Source organism: Pungitius pungitius, chromosome 14 (assembly GCF_949316345.1).
Source record: "Pungitius pungitius chromosome 14, fPunPun2.1, whole genome shotgun sequence".
Taxonomy (NCBI): Eukaryota; Metazoa; Chordata; class Actinopteri; order Perciformes; family Gasterosteidae; genus Pungitius; species Pungitius pungitius.
This window is the reverse complement of record NC_084913.1, coordinates 5,466,849-5,490,215: the sequence shown is the minus strand read 5'-3', so window position 1 is coordinate 5,490,215 and position 23,367 is coordinate 5,466,849. Positions and strand designations below refer to the sequence as shown.

At 46.4% G+C, this 23,367-nt stretch overlaps 2 protein-coding genes across 4 annotated transcripts; both read right to left on the bottom strand.

Annotated features, from left to right (window-relative positions):
• Nucleotides 1–213: 213 nt before the first annotated feature.
• clic4 (chloride intracellular channel 4) lies at nt 214–13,131 on the bottom strand. The gene is made up of 6 exons (XM_037485788.2): nt 12,709–13,131; nt 5,083–5,192; nt 3,351–3,476; nt 2,718–2,824; nt 1,696–1,877; nt 214–1,199 (listed from the first exon to the last, which is right to left on the bottom strand). The coding sequence occupies exons 1-6, from the start codon at nt 12,775–12,777 to the stop codon at nt 1,035–1,037; spliced, it is 759 nt and encodes a 252-aa protein (XP_037341685.1). The 5' UTR covers nt 12,778–13,131; the 3' UTR covers nt 214–1,034.
• Nucleotides 13,132–13,661: 530 nt separating this feature from the next.
• On the bottom strand, nt 13,662–23,104 carry srrm1 (serine/arginine repetitive matrix 1). Of its 3 annotated transcripts, none has more exons than XM_037485785.2 (17): nt 22,968–23,104; nt 21,928–22,017; nt 21,711–21,833; nt 18,697–18,867; nt 18,392–18,486; nt 18,070–18,294; nt 17,666–17,845; nt 17,432–17,551; nt 17,096–17,304; nt 16,920–17,000; nt 16,467–16,553; nt 16,198–16,333; nt 16,035–16,121; nt 15,459–15,932; nt 15,153–15,333; nt 14,633–14,806; nt 13,662–14,501 (listed from the first exon to the last, which is right to left on the bottom strand). In XM_037485785.2, the coding sequence occupies exons 1-17, from the start codon at nt 22,986–22,988 to the stop codon at nt 14,391–14,393; spliced, it is 2,565 nt and encodes an 854-aa protein (XP_037341682.2). In that variant the 5' UTR covers nt 22,989–23,104; the 3' UTR covers nt 13,662–14,390. The 3 variants fall into 3 exon arrangements, with proteins under 3 accessions (XP_037341682.2, XP_037341683.2, XP_037341684.2); XM_037485786.2 differs by having other exon boundaries at nt 13,662–14,494; XM_037485787.2 differs by lacking the exons at nt 21,711–21,833; nt 21,928–22,017; nt 22,968–23,104 and adding an exon at nt 21,349–21,704.
• Between the last annotated feature and the right edge of the window lie 263 nt (nt 23,105–23,367).

The window sequence follows — 23,367 nt, the reverse complement described above, 5'->3', positions numbered from 1 at the left end:
CCCCCCCCCCCGTCCCCCCCTCCAGTCGCTCATAAATACGTCTCGTGTCGCGTCCCCTTCCCTGGGGCCCGAGTGCACGCCGTGTCCTTCACTCCGTACGCTATGGAGGGGAAACAGTGGGTGTGTGGTTTCTTTTTACTTTGTTTACATAGCAGGAGTCATCTTATCCACAGTGTGACCGGCGTACAGCCTCTTTTTTTGGGGGGGGGGGGGGGGGGGGGTGGTCAGGCTGCCACGTGTAAACTCCCGCTACAGTCAGCTCCACCAAAAAGACTTTCCTTCTTGCTCTAAGGAGAGAACGAATGAGCCGGCCTGAGCTCTGGTGTGGCGACAGCTACACAACCGACCGAATCTACGAGCTACACGGTCAGAGATCTCAGATTCGTCCCGATCGAGTCCACCGAGCTACGAGACTTCTGCTGAATTCAGACAGCGAGGAAGTCCGGGAGGTGGCTTTACCTGCGGCTACAATCGTTTTTACACATTCGGATTCGCTTCGGCTTAAAACTAAATACACGGAAGCTCGAACACTGTTTACGACGCCTCTTGATGCGCCCAAAGCTCGGTTTTGCCTTTAAAGCAACGCTAGAAAACAACTGGTCACTATTAGACGGAGAACAGGGAAAGAGAAAGGTCAACGTGAAGGTCACTTATCAGGGAGTGTGTTTGACGGCTAACTTTGGAACAACAGGTCTGCTGCTTCTTCTTCTTCTTCTTCGCCTCACAACATCCATCGGAAAAACACAAAAAAAGTAAAAGCAGTTAAATGATGAATAGAAAAAGGTGGAACACCGGTGGCTCATTTTGTTGAATCAACTAAAAATGGAGCCCTTTGTGTATATATATATTTAAAAAAAAGAAAAAGTCGGCTTCATGCATTTGGGGGTCTACTCTAGATGATGAGAGAAGGAAACCAAGTCCAGAGTTTTCTTCTTTTATTACTCGTGAAAGAGCACATCAGTCCCGGTGCTGTGGACAGGGAAGTTTGGAGAGAGGGTGGTGGGGGGGGGGGGGGTGTGTAAGGGGGGAGGAACTTATTTGACCAGCCTCTTGGCCACGTCTCCGTACGCGATCTCGATCTCCTTGTCACTGGGGCAGGTGTTGGTGAACTCCTCGCGCGTGTAGGCGATGTTCAGGTACTTCCAGATGGCGCTCATCTCTTTGGGGATGTCGAAGCCTCTGTACTTCTTGGCCACCACCTGCAGAGGAAAAAGGATCGGAGGTCATGAGGAGGGAAGTCCATCGTTGTGAAGCACTGTAACCCCCCCCCAAGAAAAACATCTTTAATAGTTTGAGGAACTTATGTAAATTTCCCACAATGCTGCAGAAAATTCACCACAAAAATCTATTTTGAGTAACTTGACAATTATGAAAAAGTGAATGCCCAAAGATTCACTAGTTCCAGCTCCTAAAATATAGAGATTTGCCATTTTTATTCATCGCCCGAATAGTGAACCAAATCCCATCGACTGTTATTAAAAACAAGATATTTGATGGAAACGGGGGAAATTGTGATAAGATTTATTTATATAAAAGCAAATGCTTTATTTACTATTTGAGAAAATATTTTCTGCAACAATATAAAATAATGCTTCTGGCTGAAATGTTGCCTTTTGGACCCCCTGCAGGCGTTTCTCCTCGTGGTCAACGATAATTCAAACAAAAAGCGACATAATGACTCGGTCCCTCGCTTACCTTGACGATGTGCAGCTTTGGCAGCAGGTTGCAGTCGGCCAGGGTCATTTCATCACCGTCCAAGAACCTGCGGTCGGAGAACTTGACGTCCTCGATGCTGTTGTGGTCGATCTCGTCGGGCAGCGGCGAGCGGAGATACTCGTCCAGCTTCTGCAGCGTCTTCAGGAGGCCGCGCTCCAGAGCTGCAGAGGACGCACGCGAGACGTTGTGACGAATGCTTCACGTTTCATAGTCGGTACGAGCAAGTAACCTTTCAGCAGCGGCCTTCCTGCTGCATCATACGCTGTCCAACCACACGGGGGCAGCATTTGATCAAGAGGGACAAGCCCCCATGCGCATCCACACACTGTGTACATTATAAATCCTCATGGGCTGTACTGTACACACCAGCTACAGGGTGATACAAGAATGTGCTTCCGAAACAAAGCGTATTACCCGACACACATTTCATTGCACAGGTGTTACACTTGAAAATATGACATGTTCGACCCAGGTTGTGCTACAGCAGACCTGATCCATTGCTTTGGAGGCCTCTTATCGTGGAATCATGAGATTCAGCCTCAAACTGAATGTTGACACAGCCTTGGTTTTCACAGCCAGCTCACCGTGGTTCAATATTTTCCCAGGGTCTAAAGCCATGATACAGAATCTTGGTATTTTGTGAAAGCCGTTGACATCTTTTTAGCGGTGCACCCCGGATGCCACGCAATCTACGAGAAAAAAGCCCTGATATTTTTCCAAATAGTCTTATCCGTTCCGCAGGGACTCAAACTGATCCAGGAATGGAAAACACGAGAGATTGTGAGCACAGGAGGAGTCAGGAGAGCTGCTCTGCGGTTATTTCCAGAGAGTTCCACCAGGTGAGGAAAAGAGGAACAAAGGCTCTGTGTTCATGAGCGTGTGTCTGTGAACCACCAATCAAGGCGGGGCTATGGATGTCGCCTAGCAACCAGAGAGCTCTCCTAACAGGACTGCAAGGCTCCTGGATCTGTGTCTGTCACATGCACACATAGGTAACTCACCCTCATTCCCATCTGGTTTTGAGTTCTTAATGAACGCCGAGAACTTGGCGAAGATGTCCATACCAGCTGTGTTCGACTCGGGGTGTCTCACACCAAGCTTGATGTACCTGCACACAAACACACAAGCGTGAATACACTCACACATATATGCATGTGTGGTGGTTAAAGAATAGTTCATTTTTGGACTGTGTAGATGAAACTCATTAAAAGATTTTCAAAAAAAGGACACAAATGGACAACAATCCAAATAAAGCCGAATGAATAAGTATTGTTTGCACTATTGTTTACAACGCAGATATGTCTTATTTCTAGATCTGAGCTGTTAACAGGAAGGACAAATGTAATTTAGAGTAAATAATAAACACGGTTTGGCTGCTGTAAATATTTACCGCCAAATGTATATCAATAAAGCTCCCAACACAGGTCCCAGATGCTTACAGAAAGTGGAGAGTCAACATTTTAGATGGGATTCGGTAGTGAAAAGAAATTGCGCAACATTGCACCCTTTTGCTTTAAGTTAACGATTTGACTCCCTTCGATCCATACAAGGACTCCACCGCTCACTACACACCAACAGTGTGCACGTGACAGCAGTGTATGAAAGCGTTGCCGAGGCGATGAGAGAGGGCTCACTTGGGTGGGCAGAGGACATCCTCGAGGAACTCCTCGATCTTGTTGACGTCGGTTTTGACCTCGCCGTTGAAGGTGATGAAGGGGGGGTGCGTGCCGGGGGCCAGGTTCTGGAGGTCGGCCGGCTTCCTGGAAAAGAAGTGGAGCAACTTAAGCACGCCGTTGGAAAACAAGATTATAATGGATAACGATCCAATAATAAAACAATTGGTCATTCCCATTTGTAAATTTAAACACAAAACTGTATTCAGTGTAAATAAGAGCAGATTCATAAGCGGTTATGGGTGTGTGCTCGTCGGGGAGCGAGCCCCTTTCTCTCTGTGGCCTTGAAACCAGCACATTTTGTGCCAGATGTCTCTGGCAGGCCGATGATACAAACATAGAACTAAAATTTGCATGTGTTGAATGATCAGCGTGAACACAACCATGGAAACCCACAGAGCTGCAGCTCCTAAGATATCGCACGGCGCGCCGCCTGTTAGCCAGCGGGCAGCAGGTGTCCTCTCTGACCGTACAAAAACAACCATGTAACCATAGAGACCTCTCAGATGGGGCAGGTTTTTGGATACGACGTTCCCAGCGGTGGCAGAGCTTTTGGGGGGGGAGGCCATCAGAAGGCAGCACAGAGGGGAAATGACTTTGACTCTTTGGCATGCGGACGGGGAAGTGGCGACCTCGCCCGTTGATGTCACTCATTGGGCAACAATCGGCCTCAAGATTCCACGGCTTTTACCGTCGGACCGAGTATATCGTCACGGCAGCCTTCAGAAGACCTCAGCTGAGGGATGGTAACATATTTCGCCTTATGGCAGCGGCGCGTGACATTCATGTCCCACTTAAACAAAACAATAAAAGAGCTATAAACACAGTGGGCACACGCCTTCTTTTACACAGACGCCTCGAAGACACACACACACACACACACACACACACGATGGGGACCTGGGGCGCTTGTTCCTCTGGAGAGAATAAAAATATAAAAAAGGAGTCACGCCGGCTGAACAAAAGGTTTGTTTGATGAGCCTCTTTCTCAGTAGGAGGACTTCCCATATTGCTCTTTACAGGATATCAGCAGGCCCTGTTTTGAGTAACTCGCCATCTGTTATGGAAAATATATACAAACAAACCCAAACCTATGCACTCATCTTGAACGTGCAGGTCAGTTCAGAGACCAAATGCCTAGTTAAATGGGACTCCGCTTTCCTTCTTTTAGCCGTACAAAAGAAGCCCGGTAGTTCTCAAGTGGATCGCTGTTGGGCTTCGCCAGCAAGCGGAAAACTTGAATCTCTTTCTTGTGAAGGAAGACCATATGAAAAAAAGCTTCTAAAGTGGCATTTAGAAGAGCCATACAGACAGTAACGCAGCAGGCTTGGAAAAGAGCCGCTGGTATTCCCAACAGGCAGAATTACAGAGGGTCGGAGTTTTGTGATAAAAAAATAACATGTTGCCTACTCAAATCTAGACAGGAAGCAAGCAGAGAAATAACCTTAAATAGCCTCTTCTGAGACAGTGTTTATTTTCCTCAGATTCCCCCCCAGCTTGAGAAAGGGTCATGGGAAAGCCAAATAATCAAGGAGGAGGGGGGATGAAGCGAGCGTGTCAAAGGTGGGGCCGCCAAAGCCTTTGAGGAAACACCCAGATAAAAAAAAAAAAAAAAAAAAAAAGAAGATGTGGGATGCTATTGAAAAAAAGAGGAATAGCTAAAGAGGAAGATAAGGAAGGGAGGAGGACTCACCTCTTGAGGTCCACGGTGGTGACGTTGAAAACGACTCCTTTAAGCCAAAGGATCATAAAAAGTCTCTGGGAGAAGGGGCAGTTCCCGATGCTCTCTCCATCGCTCCCCGCCTTCAACAAACACACACACAGAAAGGAAGTTAGAATGGGTTAACGATCAGCAATAAAAAAAACACAGGTACAATTTTTTTTTTTTTTTTATCTTCAAGGGATTCAATTACAGCAGGCATAAAAACATAATAGCATAGATAAGTAGATCTTTAAAAAATCATCTCCAACAGGTTTCTTATCACTGGGACCAGTCTTTGTAGAAATCGCAGCTCTGTTGCACAACCTTTACAGGCTCCCCCACAGGGCCCGTTTCACACAATGACTCCTTCATACAAAATTACAGGCCGCCCTCGAAAGAGACTTTAAGTAGAAGGGTAAGAATGGAGAGAGTAACCCCCATTGGGCCACCCCCTTCTGATCTAAAGACTTGAGCACCCCCCCATTAATGTAACAAACTACTTCCCAAGAGGAAGAGGACACCGCTGGAGTGATTAAGACTGCGACCGCCTCTCGTTTCCTCTTTCGCCAGACTGCACAAACACAAGGAGGCCGGAATGGCATCAATGGAGGAGGCGTGCGCCCTCCGAAAAAAAAGAAGAAGAAGAAATTGGTTGGCACCAGGATGAAAAACAGGCCGGGGAGAGGTTTCAAACATGGGAAATGGTGTTTCTGGTGAGAAACAATAACAGTAGCTGAGAGTCTCTGCTATGGCACTCGCAGGAGTGAAGTGGGAGGCTGTGGGAGGCTGCCGAGAACCATCAGCGATATCTCCAGTCGTCCCGGCAACCCTCCATCTCTGTATCGCGCACTCCAGTCTCTCTCTCTCTCTTTAAATCCCTCACTTTGATCACGTCCCAGCCGCGCTCCAGCAGACCGTGGCGGGGGGATAAACAGGGTTTGGGTTCTACATCAAAAGGAGGAATAAGCATTTCATTTATTTAACTAAGCTTTGCACATTATCTTAATGAAATCTGCTAAGCTGCCCGCTTCAAGAAGACACATTTCATTTTTAGTTAAACCACATAATGGCAACTAAAAAAAGAAACAAAATGAGAAATCACTGCAAGACTGAAATAAGTCATTTGTGGCTTTTTTAATTATCAAAAAAAAGAAAGAAGCTATCTTCAACCCCCCCCCCCTTGAATATTGATGTGAGAGTATCTCTTTGTGATACAGTGAGGAAGGTGGCTCTGTGGACACCAAGCCTGTCAAGGTACCCATTGTCCAGGAAAATAAAGAATGCGCCGTACTCATCCATTCATAAGGACAAGCCTGCAGGTTATTCAGGTCTGAAATTAACTCGGCGTATGACTGCAGCAGAGCTTCCACCAAACGGCTGAATAGGTTGGGGGGTTTTTTTTCTTCCGCCAGTCGCTCCCTGTTCCCTCCGGGCGAGGTGTCATGCAAAGTGTGACAACGCGTGCAATGCAAAGGAGGTACATAGAACAACTGTGTTCTCCCACCTGCAAAGAGAGCTGGATTGAAACAATAAAGAAAGATTCAAATCAGTTTGAGCTGCACCATTTTCTGATCCGAATGGATTTGTTTGGTATCAGAGATGCAGGTGTCTGCACCGCGGTCAATAGTGGACTTTGTTGTGCAGCGTCTGTCCAGCAGCTCACGCTGAGGCGGACAGGCTGACTGCTGCTGCTGTGACGCCCAGTGGGATGGCTCCGTTTGATCAGCCTTCTGTCTCCCATTGTCCTCTCCCTACTCCCCAGCCCCTTCTCAATTCAATATGTGAAAAGCTTGGGATTAGATCACTGCCTTTGTTTGGAAAATTAAAATCCCCCCCGCTCGTCCTTTTCACCGTACATGACTATTCTGAAATACAGCCAGGATGTGTTGGTCTGTGTGTGTGTGTGAGGGGGGGGGGGGGTCGCAGCGACTGTTCCCATGGCGATAGACTCACAGGTAAGCTCAATCAAACCGCATGACGCAACGTCATTTGAAAATCAAAAACCCTGATGAGCTGCTTTCAAATCTGAAGCTCTCAGTCTCGAGTGGCTGAGAAGAAAGGCCACAGCAGCTGAGGGCGACATTTCAATCCTTCCTTTCTCTCGCTCCCCGGGTTCTGCAGCAGAGCGAGCGAGACAATAGGAAGGAAACTGGGCATCGCAGAAGAGGAGCAGGGAGGGGGGGGGGGGGAGGGTAATAAATGCTTTAAGTGGGAGGAAGAGAAATAGACAGCAAGCTCGTGGCTGTGTGCTTCTTTGGCTCCCTGCTTGTGTTTTCTTCTTCTCCCCTTAGCCTGGGCCCCTCAGTGAAGTCAGGGAGGGGGGGGAAACAATTTCAGAAATGTCCAGATACTCCCGCCCGAAAAGGGTGCTTTGTTTAGTTTACGCAACGATGTCCGTCGGACTTCTGACTGGTTACAGGCTCGAGCCAGGTGGTGGTCGGCAATAATGGCACCGGACAACAACAACAATTCAAAAGGTGTTTCATACTGGTGTTTTCCAGGGGGGCCACTAATACAGTGTGACATTCAACCTTCAGCAACAACACAAAGCTCTTTTTGTTGTTCCAGGTACGTCACCGCCAGAGGAAAAAAAAACACCCCAATAAAAATAAACAATTTTGAGCAGACAAAGCGCGTCAGTTGAAAATGTTCCCCTTACTCCTCCTTAAAATGAACAATTTCCTTCCAAATGCAAGCAGAAATGACTCACATGTTGCAGACATTTACACAATCTTTCTCATAGATTTGTACAGAAGAAACAGCGGACTAGTGATACTGTAAAGCTTATAAAAGGTGAGTCAACAAGTGTGTGAGTCATGGTCTAGTCGGATGTGTCCAGCACTGAATGATCTCGTAACAGAACAATGAGATCTCGGCCCTCAGCGGGGCCACTTGTGTCTAAGAACACTTTTCCCTTGCAAAGAAAACACCCACACAGCGTTTTCACTACCTCTTTATTATTTCCCCTGTGAAGACCCTGATGTAATGACCAAAGTCTCTCACCTCGAGGGGTGGGTAGAGGCTGTGACCATTTGGCTTTAAACATTATATAGCCATGTACACACAAGATGGTATTTGTACGTTTACAGGTACAAAAAGGGATCATCTACACAAGTTAAGGCCTATAAAACTTTACAAGCTGGCATATACGAAGAAAAAAAATGCTAGAGCTATTGAACTCGGCTTCGTATTTCTAGCCAAGATATCTCGTCATAAGTTCCTCCGATGTTCATGCGAGACAGAGGTTTCCCCTCTTCCAGACCACGTTGCAGTTGTTCGCCATTCGGGAACACTGGATCCTTCTCAGGCCAGGCACGGACCTCCTCCCAGTCTCTGCTCACAGCCTAATTTTAGCAACACGGCCGCCCTGCGTTCCCCTCCTCAGCACACTTCATGTTCTAAATTGGGTGGGCTGCTCGGTGAGTTAAGCCACAAGCCTTTGACCGAAAAAGGACTTGACGATATAACAAGTGTTGCAGCTTTCCTCCTCCTCCTCCTCCTGCTGCTGCTCTGACACGCAGCAGGAATGTCCGTTTGAGGGTGGGCAGCTATGGCAACGTCATGGCAACGCCTCTGCCTGTTTGCTGGACAAGTACACAGTCCGTTAGGGCGGAATTCACAGAGCAGCTGAACCCAGGGCGGGCCGTTTCTTTGCCCAAGATCTGAAGACCTAATTAGGCCAAACTCCAAAAAGGTTCAGAGGTCAAGGCGGCGGAGCGGATGCTCAAACCCAGGTCATCAACGTGAACTACAGGCCGTCTAATCAAAACACTGGAGACCTTTCACATTTTTCCCCCTTTATACATTTGAAGAATAAATAAGTGTTTCAGGAAGTTACAACGAGGAGCGGAAGAGGATCCGCCTGAATATTGTTGAGTATACAGCCATATAGCAGAGGAATTGGTGAAGAACTATATTGTTAATATCAGTTCAAATAAAATGATAACGTTAACTTCCATCCTTGCCATCCCTTTCTTTGGCTGCAGCGTGTAAATTTAGAGAATGTCATTAACTCACAACCCAGAGGTCCAGAAAACCTTCAGTAGGTCACAGAATATACTATCTGCTTATAAAAAAAGAACCCAATTATACAATATTATATCATCTAAGCATAAGCAGCCTTTAAAGAACATTTCTTTAAAAAAAAAAGAAAATTCTAAAAATGGGGCCAATAAGGGAAGAAGAATACGATGGTGTGGCTCTGACTCAGGCCGACGTCATTCAGTGGAAACCTTGAGATTACCCATCAGGCCCGGCAGCGCCGTCTAAAAACCGCCGGATGTGTCTGTGGAAAAAAGGCACGCTACACGGCCAAGATGTTATAAACACTGACCTTTATCCTCGGGCTAAGTTTGGCTTTTCTAGACGCAGAGGACGGGTGTTCTGTGACGAGCATTTCAGAACCAGAGCGACAGAGAACAAACAAACAAACAGTGAGAGGAGGACCTTTCTGTTTGAGGTTACAAGTGTCGAAACAAAAACCCGGTGCTACACAACGGAGGTCGGCTCCAAATAGCAGCCCACTTTTGCACAGCAGCATACACAAAAAGATCCGCAGACGGTTTGTCTTTAGACACTCCAACCTGCAGTCGAGTCGTCGGTCCCCCCCCCCCCCCCCGTGTGGGACGATGTTTTTACATCAAAAGCGGGCGCCTTTGTGTTTGCATGAGCGTACGTTTATATGTCTCTGCCTGGATTGACATTTGGGGAAACAGCACTGGGTTGGCGATAACTCGGGGTAGATGCCCATCCGCAGACCACCCTTTGCCAAGGAGAACACGAGTTGGATTCATGTTGAGAGTTATTGAGTTACATGCATGGCAAGCAGGGCAGAGTCTACTCCTCTGAGAAGGGGAGTCACACACACACACACACACACACTTCGGACAGAGCTGCGAAGTCCGTCAGGGCTCGCTTTTGTCCGCCTCCTGATCTGGTCGGTAACTCGAGCCAGACACCAACCCATGACCGAACAATGGGGGGGGGCTCACTTGCCGTCCTTGAGCTCATGGGAGAAATGCCTCATTAGCCTACTGAGGATGTATCAGCACATTTTTAGCCAAAAAAAAAGAAGAAAAAAAAAGAAGATTGATTCTGCCAACGAGAGCTGGAAAGGTTCTTCTGCACGTGCTGTGAAAAAGCAAAAGGCTGCTCTGAACACTCAAACGGGTGTTGTTACAACATTCGATCGGGCCTTCCTCTGTCCGGAGTCAACCAGAAGGTCAGGTGCTCCAGAAACTAATTTCCCAGCATGCCACGACAGAAACAAGCAATTAATCTTTGTCCCTTAACTCATGATGCTGACCGCAGCATTGCTGTGTGCTCAAGGAGAGAGAGAGAGAGAGAAAAAAAAAAAACTCTATTGTTATTCCCATAAGAAGCGGTACTCAATTAGCAACAATACAGACGTTAAGTGTGGAAAACGTGGATTGTGATTCCATAAAAATAAAATGAAAAACAGCTCATCACAAGGTCTTCATATGTCTGACTGTCACATGCCACCGGTGATGGCGCCATACGACACAAGCGGCTCTACGCAAGGCGTTTAGTATTTTAAAGAAAAAAGCATACTCTGCTGTGGACGCAGCGCGGCGTATTAGCGTCGGGCAGCGTCTCTCTCTCTCCGGCGCGTTGCCTGAAGGACACAGAAGGGCTCTTGTGCCGTCCAGACTTTAAAAGCACTGCTGCAACAGGTTCCCTGTCACTGCTGGCAAGAGCGTAGGATTCCGGGAGCAGCAGAAGGGTTTGTGAAAGGGTTGTGTGATCTGGACACACACACACACACACACACACACACACACACACACACACAAAATGCCTGAATCATCTATATTCTGTTTAGCGTCAAACAGCCGGCAAGGATGTCTCGCTGCGCAGCTTCGTAAAACTGGAATCAAAACGTAAACATACTCGTGAATGATTCATAACAGAAGGCCCTTCAACATGTTGTGTTGAGTAAGCAGTCATCAGCACGGACGGACGGCTGCAGTGCGGTTTAAGGAGAACATTCCTCCAATACTACAACATTCTACATCATTTTAGGATTTTCATCTGTTTTAGATGGCATGTGCCGGCTAATGCGTCAGAAGCAGGTTCTCTCATACAACCACTTCAACCATGTGATGTGTGGAAGTGCCAAGCGGAGCGGACATGGGTGGATGGATGCTAGGGGAATTCACCCTCAGCAGCACATCAGATACTGCTCATGTGTGCAAAACAATATCTAATCTGCTGCACCGCGATGAGGTCAAGGGCCGATCCTCCCTCATAAAAAGGGCATTATAAAAAACTAATTTGCAACAGAGCGCAACATAAAACCGGCAACGGCAAACTTCCCATCCACGCCCATCAAAAGAGGAGTGCAACGTTTAAACGTTCCCATGGCAGCGTGACAACCCGTAGCTGTAAACACCACAGGTTGGAAATGTGGCGAGAGCCTCTGAACTGGGACACCCGGCTGCTTTCACTGGCTGAGCCGTGTTTGCAGACGCCGTGGCCACTCGTCAGTAATTGGCCCGCGTTGATGCGTGGCAGCGGCGGGCCTCACGGATCTGACACTTGTGTGTACAAGGGAGTTGGGGCAAGTTTTTGTTATCAACGGTCCCCCAGAAGGCTGTGGCAACACACCATTGTCTCCCACGGGGAGACATAACCCCTGCCGCGGGCTATGAGGGGAGGGGGGGGTAGTCAAGAGGAATGGTTGGTTTCCGTTTGTCGCGCGGGGGGCCTGCTGCTCAGCCTCATAACAAAAAGCCTTGTGGTTTAGGCTAGGCGACCCTTCAGGTGGGGCTAAAAGAGGTTCTGCTGGATCCGGAGTACCGGGAGCCTTCAGGAGGCACTGAGCTAACAAGAGTGCCAGCTCATTCGGAGCATTTAACAAGGGCCCTCCCCACCTTCAGTATTTATCATTGTGCCCTGGACCCCAGCCCCCTTCCCCCCCCAGTCAGGCCCCCATAACCCCCTCCCCCGTGTACCAAGCCTCATGCTCCCCCCTTTTTTTTCTTCCCTCTGCCATTTTCCCGCCCTGCAAAGCAGCAGGCTGAAGAAAGACACACACACACACCCCTCCACCAACACTGATGTTTTTTGGGGGAGATCACATCCTCATAAAAAATATGCCTACGTCAACGAAACCCTGATCCATCACCGTGACTGGATGGGAAGGAACCTGTGACAGGCCCCGAGGAGCCAGTAGTGGACCGTACAAGAGCAAAGAAACACGGCCCGTCACAAAAACACTCTTTTATAGAGACACAATACAAATGTAGAGATAGATTTGGTAGAAGCTTTGAGTGATGACAAGGTGACTGAACACCCCCCCCTCCTCCCTCGCCCCCCCCCCCCGATGGGAGAGGAAGGCTGACACTACAAGCTCCAAAGGGCCACTGTGGGAAAACTGGCGAATGGATCTGAAACTAAAATTAAAAGTAAAAGAATAATAACTATTCTTCGAAGGATTCTCGCGGGCGTTTCCACCGGGCTGTGCGGCTAGCTAAAACAAACAAAAAAAACCAGTAGAAAGAATACCGTTAACTAACGGCAATAAACGGTCACTCGCTTTCAGAAACACACACTCGCGTTCGTGAGGATGAAGCGGGAGAATAAAAGTTGTCGTACCTTGACGAACAGCTCGATAACGGGCTCGTTGTCCGCCTTCACTCCGTTCTGCGGCACCGACAGCGACATGTTGGCTCGGACTTTTCCTCTTCTTTACGCGAACAAAGATGAAGGGTTTTTTTTTTTTCCTTCTTTCTTCTTCTTCTCCCGCTACCACGCCCGAGGTTAACGTTAGCAGCTCGGTCCTCTTCTCCGCCTCGTGGAAGCCCACAAGTGTGAATCAATGGGCCGCGTTGTGTGTTTCGGTTCGTGGAAACTTAAACCGAGCCGAGCTACGCGCACATCGCGTGGAAACAGCGCTCGTCACGCTGGCAGAGGGGGGGGGGAGAGATGATGAAAGGACGGCCGGGGAAGAAGCAACGGGAATATTTAAGGCAGTGATGTCATCCGAGGCGCGCGCCCGCAAGCACGCGCAGACACACACACACACACACACACAAAAACACGGAGCAATGTGGGAGGGTCCGAGGAGAGGAGTCTTTCTGCAGGGAGGAGGGAGGACGTGAGGAGCATCAGCAGATGGGCACGGTTATATTCCGCTCTTTGTCAGGAATTAAAGCAGCAGGTTCCTCATTTATGTAGTTTCATTATTCATCGTTTTGAAAACCAGACATTAAACTTAAACTTTATTGCAAGCAGGGTTGGGTTTTTTTTTTTGCTTATGCAGCTCAACTCACTTGATTTGCATTCATATATTATTCATATTGTCTAGTTTTGCCATAAATCAATTTTCTATTTAAATATATACCTTTTAGGTTGTGATTTAGGGAATTAGCTCACATTAAGGTGACAAAGGAAGGTTAATCACATTTTTAAATATGCTCCAAAGCATAACAGTAGGTTTTGAATGGGTAATGTTTCATTATAATTAATTATTAATAATATACCCATAAGTTAAATTCTGTCAAACAGATCTTAGCCCAAATAGAAAAGTCAAAGTAAGGAAACTACACTTCCTATAAAACGGTTTTAATTCTGAAAGGATGACAAGGTGACAAGAGCCAGGTACTAAATACAAATCAAAGAGCAGTCCCACAGAGATTAGCTTGGGGCAAGGGCATCAACGTAAAATTGCATATCAAATCAATCTGGAAAATTAAAGCAAACTGTCTCACATTGGATTGATTCAGTCTTAAAACAAGACTTTTACAAATTCAGGAAAAAACTGCAGGTTAAACAATGCTAAACACCTCTTGTAAGTTACAATAAGACATTCTGTTACAGCCTCTGACAATTCACACAGCTGTGCGAATGTTTCCTCTAACAAAAGGCAAATAGTAACAGTGTGTTACTGTATGTTTTTTTTCCCCCTGCATAAAGGTCAGTGGTTCATGCACATTAGAGACAATCACTGCACATGCAATCATTTCTCAATGGAATCGGTTGTACGCTGTGGAAAATATCGGAAACCTGCACAACTCAAACCTCTAAGCTCAAACCATTTCTCTGCTTGACAATTTAAAATTATGGACAACACAAGCTTCTTTACAGTTAAGATAATACACTAACTGATAAATCGAGCTCTTAATGAAACACACTCTTCAGAATGTACCAAACCAGTAAAAAGAAAAAACAAACAAAAAAGACTCAAGATTTAACAATTTGTACATTCAAAAACTGAACCAGGTTGATGACAAACATCAAGAGTGTGGAAAATTCAAAAGTGAGAAAGCCCCTTGTTTTCAGGACATCTGTGACGGAGACAACTGGGCCTTCCTCATGGAGCGGAGGGCCTTTTCTCTGAGGTGTTTCTCCAGATCATCCAAGCTGTCATCTACTTCACTGTCTGATTCCTAAATGAAACACAGCATGAAATACACACAAAACCAAAATGCAGGGACATGGCATTTAACAAAACAACATCTTGCGTTCCCTTCTGAGAACAGGGCCTTGGTAGCTACTAAACGCAGAAACTAGACATCACCTTTCTTGACTCGCCGTCCTCCTCCCCCCCGTGGTTTTCATGTCTGTCTGCAGCAACGGGGGCGCCGCTTTTCTCCTTCTTATGCTTCTTGTGCTTCTTGTGTTTCTTCTCCTTCTTGTGCTTCTTTTCCTTCTTCTTCTTCTTTTTCTTTCCGCTGCCGTCAACATCGGAATTCTGCGGTGAAACAAAGAAAAGGTGTCTTTGGACAGGGACAGCATCAACAAAGCCACTGTGTAACAAGGTCAAAGGAATAGTTTTATGTATTATTCCAAGGAGGGATTACGCCGCAACAGTAATGTAGTAATGTACAAGATTAATGTTCTTATTGCCGAATAGATTCAAGGACCCTTAGTATTCACTGTCATTAAAAGTGCTCCAAATGGGACGATGTTTAAAATCTTTTGCATGAAGGTTAATGGCAAAAGTCTGGCTTGCTGCATCTGCACAAACGCAATGTATCTGCAAACTTTCCTTTGCCATCAACAAAGCCAGAACATAAAAATAAGTTGAAGTATCAAACCTTGTTTGGGGATTGACTGCCGGAACCACTGCTGGCTTTCTTGGCTGGTGGTGGAGAACCGCTGGCTGAGCGGGACGGCGAGGGGGAGGCGGATGCGGGGGCCGGGCGTTTCAGAGCTGCTGGCTGGGGGGAAACGGACCTGGAGGGGGCTCTCCTCAGAGGGTGGGGACTTGGAGATGGTCTGCAGAAAGAGGCCAACGGGAAATCATTAAAAAGAGGAGCAGTGGAATGTGTACAAAACAAAGACAAAAAAAGCATCCTTCTGATACGATCACAAAGCAGCAGAACACCATCTGGCCCACTTACCTCTGGTTGTTGCGGGGCTCCGGGGTGCGGGACACTCTGCGGATGGGCTTGCCGCCGTGTGAAGGGGACTGCTGCCTTCGCTGGTTAGATGGAGACGAACCGGCGGTGTCAAAGCGCCTCTGAGGACTGGCGGAACCCCGGGCGCCGCGACCGCGGTTCGCAGGGGACGGGGAGAGGCGGCTGGCCACGGGGGATCGGTTGTCCCTGCCCGGCCTCGTGAGAGGCAACATGGGGCTCCTCCGGTTCCTGGACGGAGACGAGGAGGGAGGCGTGCGTCTCCTTGGAGCGGGAGGGCTTCGGCGCTTGGGCGACCTGGAGACGCGCCGCTTGGGCGCCGGAGAAGGGCGTTTCATCGGGGAGCCGGACAGCTTCCGCTTCGGTGGAGGCAGGGGAGAGGGGCTGTAGCGGCGCTGGATAGGGGGAGAATACCGCCTAGGGGATGGAGAACGACGACGGGGAGGTGGAGAAGGAGACCTGGGGAAACACAGAATATAGTCAAAACTTGTTTCATCTTTTAAATTTCCAGATATTGACATTCAAACAATAGCCGAAGAGATCAAATGAACAAGTCTATACCTTCTTCTAGGGGGAGACGGAGATCTGCGGCGGCGCGGGGGAGACGGTGTGCGCCGTCTGCGTCCAGGAGATGGGGAACGTCTTTTCCTGGGGGGGGTTACAGATGTCAACATTTGACGACACAGTGCATCTAATGATTCAGATGAATACAAAAAGTACCGACCTTGGAGAGCCATCCCTGTGTCGCCTCCGTGGGGACGGCGTACGGCTGCGTCTCCTTCTGAGTTCCCCGTTTCTGGCAATTGGCCCTGCTGTTGGCCTCTTGGGTCCCTCGTCTTCGGAGGAGGAAGACCCCGTATCTGAAACAGACAGAGCAAGTTAACACTGTTTCATTAGAGCCTTAACTGCATAATGTGAGGGGGAAAAATAAACACCACGGTCGGGGGTTAGGGCCCAGCTTTAAACGTCCATGAGACGATGTAACGCCATTACCTGAAGAAGTCTGTCGATTCTGCCTGCGATACTGACGTCGCTGCTGCACCGAATCTGCAGTTGCCCCTTTCTCATTTTTATCTTCGTCTGAAATGTAGAGCATCAAGAGTCTCATGTGAAGTGAAACAGAATGCCATGGAAAAGTCTGAAAATACTAAAGAACAACGCACATTTTAATTTGCTTTATACTTTTGCTGAACTTCTTTTTCACTATTTATATTTTAAGGTGGATCAAAACCCAAATCCGTAAAAAGGTACTTTGGCATGGATGCAATAATTGTCCAAAATGAAACAGAACAAAACTGGTAGCTTCAGATAAATACTCATTTTGGCATAATGTTGAAATAGGATTTTCACACTATGGTTTCTGCACAGGTGGACTAACACACAGTTTAGCAATGTTACCTTCAAAGACAAACCAAAAATAAAAGCAAGACACAATATAACGCTTACCGGACTCAGACCCTTCAGAAGCTCTAGGCTTGGCATTATCAGGTGGTGAATCCCCCCTTCCTCCGGGTTTTCGCTTTAAACCTAAAAAAAACACCACTAGTTAAAAATGCATCTTTGATAACCATACTCTTGGAAATCCATGTGATGGATGGATGACGAACATGTAGGGGTTATACCTGATGATCTGGCTGGAGACGTAGAGCCGCGGCCCCTCCTGGCCTGTGGAGACGGGGACCGCCTGTCCTTCCCCGCGGGGCTGACGGGGTTGTCGGGGTGGTGCACCGGCTTTCGGGGTGGCGTGGTAGATATTTTTTTCACAGCTTTTTTGGGCGAGCGAGAGTTGGAGGAGCTGCTGCCGGAAGACGAAGCGGAGCGAGAGCGCCTCCTGCAGGACGCAAAAACACATGAACAACATTAAGCGTCTGGACGGCCCGGATCTGCTGAGCCAGTCAAATAATAGAAATTGGAAGAAGTTGCAGAGCAAGTAAGCCTTCACGGCTGCAGCTACTGACCTGCGGACAGGGGAGCGTCTGTGTCTGTTTCTGGAGTTGGTGGGGCCACGTCTGGGGGGGCTCCTTCGACGAGGAGACATTCTCCTCCTGGGACTCGGCCTTCTGCGTGGGGAGTAAGATCTAAAATGGGACATGAAAAAGGGAGCTAATTTTTTAATTCATTTAAAATACATATTTTAAGTTCTGGATCTTACATTTTTAGAAGTTTCAGAAGACTATCATATCATAAATTACCGAGAACGGGAGCGTCGCCTGCGAGTGCGGGAATGAGAGCGTTGGTGAGGTCTTTCCCTCCTGCTGTCCTTCTCTCTCTCCCGAGACCTGGGCCTCTCCTCCTTCTTCAGGCTCTTTTCTGCTGAGGCTTCTTTGACTTCAGTCACTGGGACTGGATTCACCACCTCCACAACTGTGTCCCTACGGGCCAGAGGAAGAGGTTCAAATTATAAATGTCACCCTCAAGGTTGTTTTATTGATGAAACCATCAATATAAAAAAAAAAAGTTTAGATGAAGAACACAAAAATAACCTAAAAGAAATCACAATTCAGTAGATTCTACACTAAAACTACAAACCAATAACTACCGACTTTGAATCTAAGACAAAATTGTACATTTTGAGCAAGGGAAGCATTCTACAAACCCGGTAGAAGGAGTTTCTTGGATGACTGCTTCTGGCAGGGCTCTATCTAATGTTTCTGACTCCACAAGCTGCTCCAGCGGTTTCGTTGGCAGCTGCATCAGAGGTGGAGGGGGTGAACTACCAACAACTGGACTGGCTTTGCGTCTTGGGGAGCGGGAGGCGCTACGTTTCCTTTCCCGCTTCGCTGGTGACCTTCGGCGGGGGGACGGCGATCGGGTCTTCCTCCTGGACAGAGAGGAGGCAAACCGTTACGCCCAATGACAAAAAAGCACAAAATTCAAGTTCCGTCCAGTGATCTTGGTATTGAAGACTTTTTTCTTACCTCCTTGGGCTTTTGGACTGAGCCCTCTCTCTGAGGTCCTTTTCCTTCTTATCATCATCAACCTTCTTCAGAGAAGCAAGTTTCTCCTGTTCAATCTACCGGAAAGGGTACAAGCACATCACTGTGAGCAACATGGTGTTTGGCACCCTGGGGTGACCCTGAGGGCTATGTCACCATCTCGGGTTCATGGATGACATCCAGCCTGATTATTACAGCATTGTTTCCATTTACTCATGTCTTTTTCTGCCTGGGCCTTGCCCACTAACGGAGGCATTATACAAAATAGACCTCCGGGAGAAGCTCACCTGTCTCTGTTTGATTTCCTCCTTCTTCTGTTCAAGAAAAGCAGACGGGATGCCGGCAATGTTCTCCTGGGCACTCAGCAGCAGCGGCCATAGGTCCCTCATGAACTCCCGGGCATTCTTCCCATTCAGGAAGCCAGTCAGGTTGATCTGCATCATCTTGCTATCCGGGTGCTGTAACACACACACGAAGGAGGCAGAGAAAAGACCAGGCGGCCATTGAAATAATAGAAGGCACAATATTGGCGGTGGTGGGGGGGTTAGGATCCCACAAACGGGACTGCCTACCCTCTAGTACTCACTAAACTGTTTTGAATATATATTTAACCATACTCAAAATATGTTATGACACTGATTAGTACACTGAACATACCTGGGTCCAATTATTGAGTCAGTAACCAAATCAAAACAAATGTGTGATTGATTTAAATCACATAATCAAACTAAGAATGTGGGCTGGCTAGCTGAGGGGAGACATCTGGTCATATTAAAACTGCATGCAATACCTCTTCAGATTGTTATTCCCCAAATTTATAAATCAAGAAAACATGATCATATGTCATTACTATCCCCACTACTTTAAATTTCTGTGTCCCAGCCCGCCCCTTGCTTCCCGGTCTCCCCACAGTCTACACTTCAGGAGCTAAACAAAGAGCCACAATACAGAGTGCATTAAAACCCAACACTGCAAGTACAGTTCCGGTGTCTTCCGTGAGTCCCGTGGGATCAGTGGGCACCGAGCTCCCTTGGCTTGCTTCCGCATCCCTACTGCTTGAGACTCAACCACCTTGAGCTTAATGTTATATCATTTATCTAAATTGCAAGAGACGAACAAGCAATAATGAGTACACAGTTACACAAGAACGCTTTTTTTTTTCAACAGCTGATTGTGAGATACCTTAATCTCAATTAAATTTTTCTCATCATAATGCAACAGTACTCTTTAATCTTAGCTTTAACAGCCAAACCCCACAAAAGCATTAAAAGATTGAAAGTTCATTTTTGTTAAGTACTGGTGACACATTTTGATATTAAATACATGTTTTTAGCACTTACGGAGAATGAAAGTAATTCACAAAGTCATTACGCATATATTCCATACTTGCGTTTGAAGAATACGATGGAATAGAATCCTAGTAATAGTCTTATAAAGGATACTGTGCCTAAATTACTTATTTCCCTCCCATTAAGCGATTTTCCTACTTCAAAAAGTAAGCAGTAAATGGAAATTACTAGGGGTGGTAAGATTTACCAACACGCTTTAGAAAATCAATACAAGAGTCTTAAATACAGCTACGTCGATACAAAACTCTGAATCCGACTCAAATGTTTAGGGTAATCTTTGAAAGAAATCTATAAGTCATAACGCGATAGACAGAAACAGCTCCACCCAAGAAGCTTTTTATCTGTGTAAGTGAATAAAAGATAAAGATAGGTGTCCGCGTGTGCCGTTACAGCAGAGACGAAGGCAGAAAGACCGAGCCCTTTCCCAGCACGTTACATTCTTTGGCGAGACTTTTCGCAAGCACCAATAAAGTGGAATCGCTAGGCTAGAACGCCCAGTGTCTTTTGGACAATCTGCTTTAGGTTCTGGTGTCCAATAATTATTATTATTATTATTATTTCCAAGTGTTGGACGATGCAGAGTATAGTATGAATCGAAATGGCGCAAGATCCGAGATTGAGATCTTTTTGATTGCCTCTGAACGCAGCAAAACAACCGCAACGAGGGCTCACAGCCAACAGAGTTTACCTGAGGGGGAACCGGAGAGGGGCGGCTAAGCTTCCACGGGGGGGCGCTATCCACTGTAATTGCGCTCTAAAAGCAACGCAGAGCAGTCACCCAGACCGTACCCGTGGAGCACGCTCGCATGCACGGGCAGGCATTACGCCACTGCATCTCAACAGAGGAAAAAAGTTCAATAAAGCTCCTTTAACTTAATCCAAAGTGAATTTTTACATGGTTAACTAAAGCTTTTGTATTGTTTCGCAGATCATGTATCGACATGCGTATTCAATCGTCTTGAGGGAAAGATACACACCCCTAGAAATTACCCATTAGTGTGGTACAAATAATGTTTAAATAAATTAAATTCTTAAAAGTATCCTATAGGATGACAACACATGCACAATTTTATATTAAATAATAAAATACACAACAGCAAGGGGGCTCAGCATTACAGCCTTAGCGGCATAAAGGATTTTGTTCCACAACATGACCAATACAGATATTTCAATCGCCTTTCAGTTTAAAAGAGTAACTTAACACCAAAAAGAAAAGTATTGTTTATGTTGGAAATTCTCAACTAAGTGTTTACCAGATTTTCTGTTTTTGTTCACCTCCAAAGTTCTCAACTTTCTACAGTGACCTGGGGTGTGTGTTAACAGCCCCCTCAGGTAAGATGTGGTGAGGGTGCAACAGAACACAATTCTGACCACACCCAAAAGAGCTGCAAAAGACCCAACATTTTCAATCAGAGGTGATACTTTTCCGCTTGGTGTTAAAAAGCTCCTGCAGTTGCTCTCTAAAGAATTTAAAAGGAAAATATCCATTACTTTTAACAGGGATCTGGGCAATTATACCTACATGATTATGGCATTGTTCAGGTGTGTCTTTCACTAACATGATATTGGTGATCCCTGCATATAACTCACCTCAAACCACACACTGCATCATGAAGGAGAGTTGGGGCTCAGTGACTTTGGGCTCAGGAGAGAGCTAATTAGGTGTTGGTGCTATACTTCTGATGCAAGGTATAACATCCATATTGGTTCAGGCCTTTTAAATCATAAATCACATCATCATTAGAAGACTGCTGAGTATAGGCACTTTGTCACATAACAGCAAAACATAGTTATGTCATTTATTAATCAGTTTATACGAATTGTTACTTTACCCATTTCAAATTTGACTAGGATGTGCAATTATTGGCTTATATCCCTTCTTACTAACTACACAATGCCCTCAAATTCATGACAGTTTTGAAAATTAAAAACAAACACAACAGAGACATTACCTTCTCTTCGAGTTGGTTAAATATAAACTCTATGACGACGTCATCCTCGAACCCCAGAATCTCTGTCACTCGCTGAGTAATCCATGGTTTGATGACTTCTAGGTTCACTTTGGTCATGTCCACCTAAAAGGGAAAATCGTTAACACAATGAGAAACAAATGTATTGTTGTAGTGTAAAAACACAGAACCGAAAAGGCACATGTGCGTGATCGTATACCTTCTTGTCGAGACATTCTGCAAACTTCAGCTGCTTCAGCAGTTTCTTCTGCTTGTTGCTGAAACGGTTGTCTTGCTCCGCACTTGTACCCTACAGCAAAAGTACACAATCATCTCTTAGACAATTAATTCGGGTTCACTATTAGACACGCGAAAAGTCATGCTTGAAACACGTGTCTCACATTAGTCGGTTCAGTAGGGGGGGGGGGGGGAATCCATGGTGTTTTCACCAGCGTAACGTCAAAGTGAGAATATACAGTATATAAGCGGATATATTGACACCGAAACCAAAACACCGAGTTAGCGAACACTTGCTAACGCACGATGTTGCGTACATAATCAAAATATTTGTTAACGTAAGCTTACGTGGTGACAGCACCGTATCATCAGTGTGAGCCAGACATGACATTGATATAAATAGGCTAAAGTTAGCTACGCTAATTGTTTTCCTGCTTAATCCTGCGAGGGGAACTAAGAGGCTAATGTTAGCCTCGTGGCTACCTTAACCGGCGGCAGCGCTGGCCAAGCCAGAACGTCAAATAGTAAAATGAGTATAGATATTAAATACGCATTTAGCGTAATGTAGCCAACGTTAGCGTAGCGGTGGTCGTCACTACCCCACAGTTAAAAACGATGCACCACCCAGACGCCATCTTTAGCCAGGGCTAACAAATTAGCAGTAGGTTAGCTAACGTAAGCTAGCTGGGGTTGGCTTGTCTATTTCCTGCAACTATGTCGACTTCAAATGTATGCTAAAGGGCTACGAGTCGTGGACCATATATTCCCAAATAAGTTTATAGAACGTGCAGACATGCATCTTTTAAAGACATGTGAATTCTGGATATGCCCAGGAAAAGACGGCTATTGTCGAGTAAGGTTATCAGTTGATAGACGAAGCCCCGACCACATCGTTACCATACCGTCCGCCTCTGCGGCCCTCCACACTGAAAACAGCATTTTAATGCTCTAAAAACGCACATATCTCCACGGTACAGAGCAGAAAGACACTCAATAACATGCAAACAATTTCAAACAACTTACGCGGAAGAATCCCGCGTCCATTATCAGAGAAAATGGATATTAACAGGTGCTGTTGAGAAAGACGTGCGCTGCTCCGTTGAAATTCTGAGTGGGAAGCCGGATGACGCGTGCGCCTCTAGCGAGAGAAACGAGCACTGCGTCCACTGTAGGGAAGACGGATGATCAGCCCGACTGATAGTAAATAAAACATCATATTTGATTTAGCCATCGTGTTTTTTGTAGGTATAATCCATATTTGAGAAGTAGTGCAATACATGAATGTGTGTACAAAAAAAACAACCAAAAAAATACAATAATTCTCCCTGAAATATTGTAAGAACTTTCCCTAATTACCATTCTAATCAATACTATTGTCTTCAGCATCACTCCAAACCATCCATGTGGCCCACTGAGTGGTAGA